Here is a 12,847-nt window from a genome sequence, read left to right as displayed (position 1 = left end):
AATTCTTTCACTTCAAATATAAGTGCAAAGCAGTAGTTAGGATTTTAATTCTACATCATAGCAGCAGTCATGTATACGTAAAACAGCACTTTCCTACAACAAATCACAGCATTTTGAGTAGCATATTGATTACACTGAAGTGTGACAAATGCAATGCCAACTGAAGAAAGATTCTAAAACAAAAACTGATCTGTTAATACAAAGACTATATAAAAATATGGCATTATACAACTCTACTGTAGATCTCAGAGCTTTTGAATTGCCATTTTTATGTGTTTTTTTTTTTTTTTTTTTTTTTTTAAAAAAAAGGTTACATTTGGCATTAGCAAATTCAGCAAATCACTGCATTTACATCTTCAACAGCTTTTTGAGAAAACCATGATTCTGTCTGCACCAGGACCTAAACATTGACACTGCAGGTGATCACACATCCCCTGAGACCTAAGCACTACTTGGTCCTATTCACCCAGCTGAGAATACTCATCCTGAATGATCAAGCCCTTTGCACAGACTTGTTACAATGGACTAAATATGTTCCTGACCAACAGCACACAATTATAGTGCAGTGTAAAGATATGGCTTCCTCTAAAATTATAAAGTATTTAAGTAAAAAATCCACAAAAACACTTAAAAATTATCCTTGAGTTCCACACTATATTTAAGCAATCAAATAGACTATGTAATCAGTCATACTGTAGTAGAACAAGCAAAAGACTTTTTATTCACTTGAAAAAAGAGCAGACTGGAAGATCTCTTCATTGCATTACACAAACCTCCCTGAGATTTTTACATAAATTATGTTTAGTCTATTATATATTGGAAACCAATTGGCTACTCAGTGTCATACACTGCAAATTTTACATAGTTCCTGCATATGTTATTCCAGCTAAAATGCTGTTTCAATGCTTTAAAGCTTTACCTTCTCTTGCTACCAAAAAAAAACAAAAAAAAAAACACCACATACACACAACTGAGACTAAACATTCAAAGACATTTCTTGCATGAAATTTTTAAATCATCTTGAAAGCAATGTATAGAAGTAGAGAAAACATGTTAAATTGAACAAAGCACTTTAAAATTATTTGCAGCTTGAAAACTGCTTGTGAAATTAGTTTAAAAATTATCTATGCAAGAGTTTGGTGGCAAGAAAAAAAACAAAAATTTTTATTAAATGCAATGGGCAGAAAGAGGACTGATGGTGCCCCTTCACTACTTACCAATCTCCCATATTATACAATCAGAATTTGGAACGAGTGATTGTGGGAGAGAAACATCATAGTGGTACAAAACTTTGCAATACTGGCACAATGTTAATTGAATAAGGAATTTTTACTTCTTATAAATTGAGGTACTTAAACTTATGATAAGATGGATGTATTTAAATTATAAATCTTAATGAGGCCTCAGAGTGAAGTAACTCCTCTATTTCACATATTCACTGCCATGAATTTCAGAAATGAACACTTCATTTTAAATACAAATGTGCATTTCAAGAGTTTGCCGAGTTACGTAGCTTTGATTGAGCCTCTCTCAGCAAACATCCAAGAAGAACCAGCATTGTACTTTACAACAATATCTAAGTAAAAAAAAAATATATATATTTGAATTTAAAATAAACAAAACCTGAAACCTTTACTGCTTTGAGATATGAAATTATTCCCCAAGTTTTATGCTTGGAGGCAAAAACCAAACAGTTGCCTTGTCTATAAATTTGTTAGACTTATTTCAAAATTGGAATTACACAGAGTAATCTGTTCAAGTAGTTTTGACCTCCTTCCAGTTATCAATAACTGGGATCATGTTCTTGCCCCCAGCCGACTGTGGAGCAACTGCACTTATATTTCCTCCTTCCAAATGGTCTTACATTGGGTTTTACCACAGAAAAAAAAAAATCAGATAACTTTGGGTCAATTCACTGCAAAACTGACCCAAGGTGTTTGCGACTGGCCATATCAGATATAAGGGGACATAAACATTCTTTTAGGGTACTGGAAGGAATGTATACGATGATGATCATGACATCAAAGTGAGCAACTGGGAAATGGAGGGCATTTTCTATATTTTTAATTCTGTTTTAAAAAGTTTCCGATTTATAGATACACTGAGAACTACATGAAAATTACAAAGATGGAAGGAATAAAATAAGTATTTAAAAGCAATATGTTTGGCTTTTTAATACTCAGAAACAAACTGAAGACACTACCTTGTATAAAATGGCTTCAGTTCTACTTGTTATATTACATCTTTAGATATGTTAAGGGTATCCAATATTTAATCAAGACAGGAAGAGTAAGAAAAAACAAGAATGTTTGCCTTTTCATTTTAAATTAAAATTTTCACATGGGTAAGTTTTCTGTCTGTCCAAATGAAAAACAATTTGCTCCCTTCCCCTAAGTATTTTTATACATCACACAGCCTATTCTGTCTCCTTGCATATATTGCTGACCAGCAACTGATTCAGACAGGCACAGTAGAAGTTGCCAGATTACATAACCACTTCCATTTCATTATACAGAGAAGCCATTTCTGCATCAACAATGAAAGTTATAAAAGTGTATTAACAAACACAAGCCCTTGTGCAACACACAAAACAGGGTGCCAAGTCACTACAGACTTGTAGTGAAAGGACTAGGAGTCTTTTCTGTGCATCTCCATTTCAACAAGGAAATACACTGTCTTTTCATTTCTTACTCACACCATATTTTCAGTCACCTCTTTTTTTGCACTGCCAAGTAAGGCAAATAATGGTGTTGTAGACTGACCATATATTAGATTATTTTATTTAGAAAAATAATTTCTCTCCCTATTGTGAATTTCAACATGTTCTCATAGTAACAAATATATCCTGATAAAGAAAACCAGCAGGATTCCTCAGTTTGCAGATTCGGATAGGATATTTTCCACACAGATTTTACTCCCAGGAAAGATAGATGCACAAGTGCACATATGTCAATTATACACAGCAGACCAAGTACATTTTGTTCTGCATCACAATGCATCCTCTTAAGGAGGGACAGTTTTCTTATCCACCCATGTTGTCCCTTATATGATCCACTCGTTGAGCAAGATCCCTAAAGGTGGGGCGCTGGGTAACATTGTTGTTCCAGCATTCTTTCATGATAGCATAAATCTGGAGGAGAAACAAAGAAAATCAGTATTAGGCACAGGCACTATAGTTAAGAGTTACTCTGAACTGCTCCAAGAACTTTAACATACATTTCTCCATATTCTTTTATTAAATTCTTCATTATCCTTGATATCTAATCAGAAAGAAGACAGAACAAACTGAACCTACTTCTAGTAAAAATGAATTTGAGTGAACTTTTTGAAGATATTTCTATTACAATAGGCATTTGACCACACTCTTTTCCTAAACATGTAACTGATACCTGATCCCAGAATAGGATTTCTATGCCAGCCTCTTTATCTATACATTTCTCACTAATTTAACCCAGATCATTACCAACTTCTCATACTACCAACACTTTCTCAAGTATTGCTGAGGAACTCCCTGCAAGGCTCGCAAGACAAATGTAGCTTTCAGTTCTTTTGTTTTCCGCAAATCTGGAATTCCTGCATCGACCTGAAACTAAAGCAGCTTGTATGCTACAGACATCCAGAAAATTTAAGATCTGTTATGACTACCCTCTTAGGATCAAAATGGGAAGAGCAGTTTCTGACAGAAGAGAGGAATTTCCATCTTGCTTTGATACCTTAAGTTTTGCAAAGATTCCAGTGTCTGATATTGACAGTTTCAATATAACACATTCTGTATTATCATATAAATATGACATTCAGGTTATCTGTGAAAAGCTAAGCAATTCAACAGTTGTGATTCAACAATTGTTATACTCATATGTATAATAGAAGAAAGATTACTTCAGAGACTTCTCCTTTAATTTTCTGTATAGTTCTATATACTAGTATATACTATAGTTCTATATACTGTATACTAGTTCTTCTCTGCCCCACTTGTACCGTTGTTTTTCCTCTAGATCACTTGACCCTGATCTCTCTTCTGTCTCCAGGTTTGAATGAATTATTTCAGGACTTATTGCCAAGTGTGTCTGGTTTTAAAGTGATGTAGGATTTGATCTGAGCTACAAGTTACACAAATAAAACATTCTTTCCTTACTGATTCACTTACCCAGCCCTACTAGTTTGACTCAAGCTGAAGTGCCCCCTCCTCTAAAAAGCAGAGAATTAAGACTTAGAAATATTTTTTTAAAAACACCTGGAGTATTAGCAAAATAAAAGAACACTGAATTAATGTGTGCACTGAAGATGACTTTACAGGCATATAAAATTCAGTATCTATGAAGAACCTGCATACATATCTAAAGGCCCTGACCATATAAAATCTGATTCATATAATTCATTGTGGCTACAGACTTCAGGTAGCTCCTGGATGAGAATGCTCGACAATGAATAATATACATGATAAACATGAGTTGTTTTCCTGTACTTGAGGAGGAAAGAGCAAGCGAAACTTTATCAAGATAAAGTTTTTTTTTAAATCTTGGAATTAAATGTGATTCATTAAATCTGAAGAAGCTTTTTTTTTTTTTCTGCTAAACTTTAAATGTCAAAAAATCCACTGTCCACAATTTTGAACAAGAATGTTTATATGGGACTTCTATGGATCAAATTCTATATGCTAACTTCATTGCTTTAATAAATTTACATTTTTGCAGTAGAAGCCTGAGTACTCCACTGCAGCAGTCAGCCACAATAATCCTATTTCGTATATTTAGAAGGACTACATACTAGGCTCCTGAGGGAATACAATCTAAAGAATCATAAAAGAAATGTGATTATACTCATCATGTAACTGATAAAATAACAGCACAACCATTCAGGCTGTATAAATATTTCAGTAATCCGTGCAGAAGGAAACAAGGTTTGCATTTACCATGTGCTCACCCTTACTGAGCACCTTTCAGACTATAGTAATGTATTACTATAATAATACTTCACCTCATCAGGGCATCCATCTGGTCTTGGCAGTCGTCCATTATTCTTCAAAAGCTCTATCAAATGAAATACAATCATCTGCCCTTGTTTATCATTGCCAATCATGCGCATGAATTCCTGAAACAGAAGGCCAACTATTGTAAATAATATTTGAAGGGAAAAAAAGGATGCTGAAAAATCATTACCAAAGCAAAACTCTTTATAAGAAAAACCGTAGAAATTCTATAAATAGCACAGTATATAGCAATGATAAAATTATAAATAAGTCCAGACAAATGTTAATAATCACCTTTTTTGTGTGTGTATGTGTGTAAGACAATAAGATTATATACACAAGATCTAAAGCAATAAATTAAAATCTTTAAAATATTTATCATCTGATGATGATTAAATCCTTTTAAAAGGATAAATCTTACTGCTAATTTTAAAGATCTTCCAGAAACATTAACACAAAATCTTGATGCTTTAAAAATCCTTAACAAACAGAAAACAGGCAATAACTTCCTGATGTATTAAAAAAAAGACAAACAGGATTAATCAGTAACTACAGGCCAGAAAGGATGGCATAATTAAAGCCAGCCGAAATGGACTAGATAAATATTGCTAGCCGAAATGAACATAATACTGAAAGTAGATAAAAATATTTCTCAGAATGTCAGAGATCAAAAGTAAATGAGCAAGTATTTATAATATATATATTATATAATATCTAATTATTCTGAAAATAATTTCTAAGCATAATGTAATTGAACTGTTACTCATCCAATGCTACATATATTTCTTTAATGATGCTTGATATGAAAATGCAAAATAACTGTTGGTAGAACATGAGAACAGACAATGTCAATAATACAACGAATAATTGTAAAGGTGATGAATGACTGCTTTGGCTAATTGGTACAAATGATTTTTTGTTGATGCATAACAGAGTAACCTACCCAAAAAGTTCATTTATTCAAAGCATATTCCACCTGAGCCCATGACTTACTCCATTACTTTCCATCTCACAGTCCCTTTGAAGAACTCCAGATGTCTGCAATGTTTGTTCCTACACAGGGAGTGCTGTCCTTGCTTTGAGAGTTCTTCCTTGATAGTTTAGTAATTGTATTCAATTACTTACAGGTCTGCTGAGGTCAGTGCAGCGGTCTTCCAAGTACATTTTCACCTACAATCGTTGAGCTCTCAAGACTACATTTGCCATGACTGAAACACTAGCCAACAGTGAGGACAGCTCCACTACATATATAATACTCAGCTCTCCCCTGTATTGCCTGCAGAGCATGCTAGGTATAAGTAACATCGTGAATCTCATTTCCAATTGGAGAACTGTTTTGTAGTGCAGAAGTAATATTTTTCTGTTTAGTATAAACTTGTCCTTAAAAGCATCTGTAAAGAGTCTGCAAAAATTATTCCCTTTCTTTCCTGAAATTCAAAAGATTATTAGCTTGGGTTTGAGTAACATAACAAAATAACTTTAAGAGTAACTACATTTAAAACAACTTAACGTTTAAGTAATTGTTTGGCTTAGCCTTTGATTTGGAATGGCATTAAATATACTTGTCATGTTGCAAAGAAACAGTTGCATCTGGGATCGCTCTCCATGAAGGCGAAGAAAGATGAATCTATACTTAGAGACTTTAAAATCTTTCCCAAACAGCTGGTAGTAACAGTGTGGATAAAATTTGCACAGACTATCAGGTGATTTTCCAGATCTCTTTTGCTTCCTATGTCTCGATAGTAATGTTTCTCAGCACGCTACTGCTTCTGATTGGATGTGGTCTCAAATGTGAAGGTGTTATCTGAAAAGGATCAGTAAATCTCAAGCTATTTAAGTACCGTAAAAATCTATCTTTCTGAAAATGTAAATAAACCTCCGAGAACCATTCATTATGTACTTACAGCTGGTGGGCTTTTGCTCTTTTCAATATAAGTGAAGAGTTCATATAAGACTACACCAAAACTCCACACATCTGAGGCCACAGAAAATTTGCTCTCTGTCAGAGATTCTGGAGCATACCTGCAAGACATAGTCAAAAAAAAAATTGTTCTGTGTGATTTGTTGCTTTCTAGTTTTGAATATATTTCTTTTACTAAGACCAGGATTGATTTTTCACAAGTATGTACCCTTAGTATACAGGCATTAGCACATTCCCGTTTCCTACCATTACCTTCACTAATTACTGTTAATAGTAACTAAATGGTACTGAAAAACACAAACTAGCTTACACTAACACAGCTAGTGATTACTATATCCAAGGCTGTTTTTTTTTGTTTGTTGAACAAGATTTTAATGTGAAAAGGACTGGAAAGAAAGACAATTCTAGCCAGTAAGCACCTTCCTTCACTTTCAGTAAGCTTTGACTTGTGTCCCAGGTACTTCTGAACTCTCAAAAACACCAGCTGTGATGCCATTTTATAGTATTTTATTCATCCTTTAAATATTACATTTTAATAGCATCTACAGCAGCTATATAGACAAAAATCAAAGGTATGAGATTGAATTTTCTTTCATTGTCAAGACAGAAAATGGTTTTATCACAATTATCTGTGAGACTATTTTCTAAGTACTCCTGTGTCTTCGTTATGAATACACAGAACAGAAGTATATGTTATTGTATTCTGAATGCAGTTGTATAGGTTGTACAGTTGTATAGGGTTTATATGGCAAGATTTAGTAGCAGGGGGTTGCAATGGTGGCCTCTGTGAGAGTCCAGAAGCTTTCCCATGTTAGATAAGAGCCAATTCCTAAGGCATTTTTTAAATATCGAAGTTTTTTGTTTTTTTTTTTTTCATTAAAATATGTTGAGAATACCTACACTTACACCATGTAAAGTCATATATCATGAGTGTGACCTTCACAGTGCTTTCACAACTGAGTTGGAGTTTGCACTTCATAATTCTACAATATGCAAAACAATTTGCTGAAAATACGAAGCTGAAAATGTGCCATGATTTCATATATCAAAAGGAGACTTACCAAAATATAGGGCTTTCACCAGGTTCTTTCACTTTGTAGTACTCCTTATCTTGTGGCAAGACTTTAGTCAATCCAAAATCTCCAATTTTAACTCTGTTCTCATTCTCCACTAAGATATTTCTTGTTGCTAAATCCCGGTGAATGTATCTTTTTGTACCCAGATACTCCATACCCTAAGCATAAAATTCACAGACACAAAGAAAAGAAAGTTACTTTTAGCATTAAGTGACTGCACTTCCTCTAAAAGGATAAATTAAGGACAAAGTTAAAACCAAAGACTGTTGAATATTTGTCTTCTCTAATGAGTTACTCCTCCAAATGCAGGGTCGTTACTTAACTGATGGCAGCTACATAGAGTACCTCTCAGAGCCAATAGTTTATGATTACACAGCTAGATAGCTGTTACAGCTCCAAATGCAATTTGCCAGTAATAGGTAAAAGGAAACAAAATTTGGGCTAAGCTACATAATACAGCGCATATGAAAAGTCTCCTATTTCATTACCCATTTCTATTTAATCTTCTTCCTTCGTTTTCCACATCCTGATTGCTTTATCAAACTTTATGATTCCTCAGATCTGACACCTGTTCTCTGGCTATATTTGCAGTTGCCTGGAGCCATGTCTTCTTTTACTGCTGTTGTTGATCCCTTCTTACCTATATACATTCTTATTTTTGCTATCAATAAAGTGTAGAAGAAGCCAGTGAGTGAAGTGACAACCAAGCTAAAGTATTAGAGCATTACAAAAAAGAAAATCTTGCTTACACAGCAATAAATGTTGGACAGTGCACAGTGTTAGAAGATGCTTGACTCTCACACGTGAAATAAAACACCAAGGAGGCTGTCAATTTTACAAGAAAACGTCACTCCAACTACCAAAAAGCAATAAATGATGTTGTAGTATTGCTAAACTCAAGTGTTTTGGACATCAATATTATAGATTTATTCTCTCCAAAAGATTTATCTCTCTTTTTGTTTTTTAAGTGAAAAAAATCAGAAAAACTACGAAGTTTTAACTTTTCTCAGATTCTTGTTACTGCCTAGTACCGCTAGATGGCATTGCTGTTTATATAGAACATCTCATTCCAAAATGGGGTTCAGAACTGCCCTGTTCCCCGTTAATCACCTACCTGCTGCCATCCTGAAAAATACCAAATCTAGCTTTTTTCAAAGCCAGACTCCTGAGTTTCATATACACTCAGTCAATGGAAATGCTATACTTTTTTTTTTACTTTTAGATACTGTCCTGAAAACAGTGCTAAAATGTATCTGATACTAATAAGTTTCCTGTTACAACAGGCATTTTCCAGGCTTACAGAGATGGTTACTTGAAATCATGCAAATTTTGAATGGGAATCATAATCCTGTGGCATGACAGGAGCTGAGTTTAACTACACTGTTTCAAATGCTTCCATCTTCACCATTTAAGAGCTCGCTGTGGGGCTCTCTAGTAAGGACACATGAAGTACTTTAAGCATTATGAGATGGAAAAATAAACTTATTCTTAGCTTCTTCCCCTATCAGCAAACATTTAAAAAAATGTGGGGCCAATAGAGCAAAAAAGAACATCCCAAAAATCAGATGTACTGAGGGGAAAAAAAAAAACATATAATTATATGTTGACACCAAACTTGGAGGAGTTGTGGACTCTGTTGAGGGTGGAAAGGCCTTGCAGAGGGATCTGGATAGGTTGGAGAGCTGGGCGATCGCCAACCGCATGAAGTTCAATAAGAGCAAGTGCCGGGTCCTGCACCTGGGACGGGGAAACCCTGGCTGCACGTACAGACTGGGCGATGAGACGCTGGAGAGCAGCCTAGAAGAGAGGGATCTGGGGGTCGTGGTAGACAGCAAGTTGAATATGAGCCAGCAGTGTGCCCTGGCAGCCAGGAGGGCCAACCGTGTCCTGGGGTGCATCAAGCACGGCATCGCTAGTAGGTCAAGGGAGGTGATTGTCCCGCTCTACTCTGCGCTGGTGCGGCCTCACCTCGAGTACTGTGTGCAGTTCTGGGCACCACAGTATAAAAAGGACATGAAACTGTTGGAGAGTGTCCAGAGGAGGGCTACGAAGATGGTGAAAGGCCTGGAGGGGAAGACGTACGAGGAACGGCTGAGGGCACTGGGCCTGTTCAGCCTGGAGAAGAGGAGGCTGAGGGGAGACCTCATCGCAGTCTACAACTTCCTCGTAAGGGGGTGTCGAGAGGCAGGAGACCTTTTCTCCATTAACACCAGCGACAGGACCCGCGGGAACGGGGTTAAGCTGAGGCAGGGGAAGTTTAGGCTTGATATCAGGAGGGGGTTCTTCACAGAGAGAGTGGTTGCACACTGGAACAGGCTCCCCAGGGAAGTGGTCACTGCACCGAGCCTGTCTGAATTTAAGAAGAGATTGGACTGTGCACTTAGTCACATGGTCTGAACTTTTGGGTAGACCTGTGCGGTGTCAAGAGTTGGACTTGATGATCCTTAAGGGTCCCTTCCAACTCAGGATATTCTATGAGTCTATGATTCTATATATATATATTTATATATATCTATATATATTTGTTGTTCTGTTGCCAAAATTCTTTGAAAATTTGACTGTAGAGTCCAATTGCTTGCCACCAGACAAACAGCACTACTGGCACAAGCTGCACCCAATGATAGCTGTACTGATTTACATCTACAGAAATATCACTCCTAGCAAATGCCATCTCTGAAAATCCTGCTTTTCACAGTATGAGATGTGTACAAAAAATGTCATCTGTAAGTCAGGACAATTGTCACAGATTAGTAGTAAAGAACCAGAAAGAAGCAACTACACTCAACTTAACCCTCAGGTATGAGCCATGCCTTCATTCCTCTCACATATTTGAGGCAAGAGCAACAAAGCAGAAGGAAAAAGATTTTTATACAACAAAAAAAAGTAACAAATTCACAGCAGGAAAAATAGATTTGAGATCCTGATAGTACCAAACATTGCAAAAGAAAAAAATATCTAAATAAAGGGGGAAAAGGTGTTAAGCTAAAAGAAGGAAAAGCATTCAGATTCCAGTTTTGTAATATTATGCGCTCACTACAATTTTAATATCTTGTCATAAATCATAACTTGGATATTTTTGTCAGAGTTCATTAACCAGCTTTGAAGATCCTTATTTTTTAATTCAGCATTCCAAATTAAGCACAGAACCACTAGCCCTCTAGATTTTATCAACAATGAAATTCTGCATTAGATCCTATGAAGAAAAAAATAAGCTGTTTTGAATCACAGAATCATAGAATGGCCTGGGTTGGAAGGGACCTTAAAGATCACCTAGTTCCAACCCCCCTGCCATGGGCAGGGACAGCACCCACTAGATCAGGTTGCTCAGGGCCACATTCAACCTGGTCTTGAACATCTCCAGGGATGGGGCATCCACAACCTCTCTGGGCAACCTGTTTTAAGTGCCTCACCAGCCTTTGAGCAAAAAATTTGAGGCAACAGAATACTGCAGAAACATCAGAGCCATCAATATAACCTCTGCTTTACAGATAGAACAGTGAAAAGAGGTCAAAGGAAAGCACATCCACTTTATTCTTGGGCTTTGACTCCCTTAGATGTTAGCTGCAGATGCTTCTTTAAGAGTAAAACCTTCATGTGGACTTCCCACTTTCTGGTACTGCGTGTGCCCATGCTTTGTCACATGAAAGCAGGAAGTTCTCACACTTAAGTATCTGCAGAATGCATATTCTATTTCCCTTACTCCTGGTGTCTGCTACTTAGAAAAAGTCAATCCATCTGGTTTCTGATTTTTCAGCACCATCCTGCAGACCTGCAGTATTTTGATGTTTCTCTTACATATGTATTTATAAATGCATACTTATAAGCACGTGTACACACACACAAACAAACACACCACGTTTTTCTTTATACTTTCTTGACCTTAATTCCTTTTCCAAAGTTTCCTGCCATACTCGCACTGCCTGCAAAAGCCAAAATCTACTTTTCAATCCCCCTGTCTGATGCATCTGTCTCAGAGGCCAGGGTCCCAAAAACTGTTGTCACTGTGACACTTTATTAAAAGCCTGAAGGTTTGCAAATACAAGCTTTCACAGCTTCTTCTGGGAATGAACAGTGCAGATATCTTCTGATCCCTCAGGGTCTGCTGAGATGGCTACAGAATACAACAAGTAAGCGGCTGCTGCTTTTGCCTGTTCAAAAATCCCTGATTATTCTATGAAAAATTCGGTCTCCTTCCTCCTAGGTGGTGCTGAGTTTTAGACTTTTCCAGATCTTTGCTTGAAGGAAGGTTGTTTAAGGTGATTTACCAGCACGGATACCAAGTTATTTTGTGGCAAAAATAGCAAGAGAATTTCTAATGCTTGAGACCTTTTACTAGAGAGAAACTTACTGCTTTGGACCCCTTGATAAGAGGACTTTTTGAACCCTCTTTCTGTGGGTAGTCACATGTTTAATACTTCCTCTTTGTGAGAAGACTGACACTTGCCATAGACCAAACATTTCCTGTTTTCAGCTCTGTTGCAGGCTGCTTGCCCATCTAGGAGGCTTTGCTGGAGACAACTCACCTAGCTTTATTTCAGTGAATACATGAATAAGTAGAATCAGCTGATAAAGAAGCATGCAGCATTCATCTGGACATGCTCCAGGGTCAGCAGCTAAAAGGTTTACCAAGTCAGTCCAGTTACAAGAAGGAAACTATCAAGCTGTGTTAACCAGATGAAAAGTTTGAATGCCTGGAGAAGATCTTGCTTTTTGCAGAGACTCTCCTGCCTCGTTCTTGTTAGGCCTTTTCTAGGGATAGTGCAGACAGAAAATGCCCTGAATGTGGCAGGACACAAGTTTACTATATGTGAAAATAGGTAGGGGCTACGTACCCTGAAGAATACTCACTAAATAACCTACTGTTTCCATGCTTTATGTGGA

The 12,847-nt window shown here is 36.6% G+C and overlaps 1 protein-coding gene across 5 annotated transcripts in view; it reads right to left on the bottom strand.

Annotated features, from left to right (window-relative positions):
* Positions 1-265: 265 nt before the first annotated feature.
* JAK2 (Janus kinase 2) overlaps positions 266-12,847 on the bottom strand; it is a 90,178-nt gene continuing 77,596 nt past the window's right edge. For all 5 annotated transcript variants that reach the window (XM_068666079.1, XM_068666082.1, XM_068666081.1 and 2 more), the window contains 4 exons: positions 7,952-8,124; positions 6,874-6,991; positions 4,978-5,091; positions 266-3,130 (listed from right to left, as the gene is read on the bottom strand). In XM_068666079.1, the coding sequence (XP_068522180.1) occupies positions 3,023-3,130; positions 4,978-5,091; positions 6,874-6,991; positions 7,952-8,124 (513 nt within the window). In that variant the 3' untranslated portion in view covers positions 266-3,022. The remainder of the gene's footprint in view (positions 3,131-4,977; positions 5,092-6,873; positions 6,992-7,951; positions 8,125-12,847) is intronic.

The sequence above is a fragment of the Anas acuta genome, chromosome Z (assembly GCF_963932015.1).
Source record: "Anas acuta chromosome Z, bAnaAcu1.1, whole genome shotgun sequence".
NCBI lineage: Eukaryota > Metazoa > Chordata > Aves > Anseriformes > Anatidae > Anas > Anas acuta.
The sequence above is the reverse complement of the archived record's forward strand: the minus strand, read 5'-3'. Positions and strand labels throughout refer to the sequence as shown.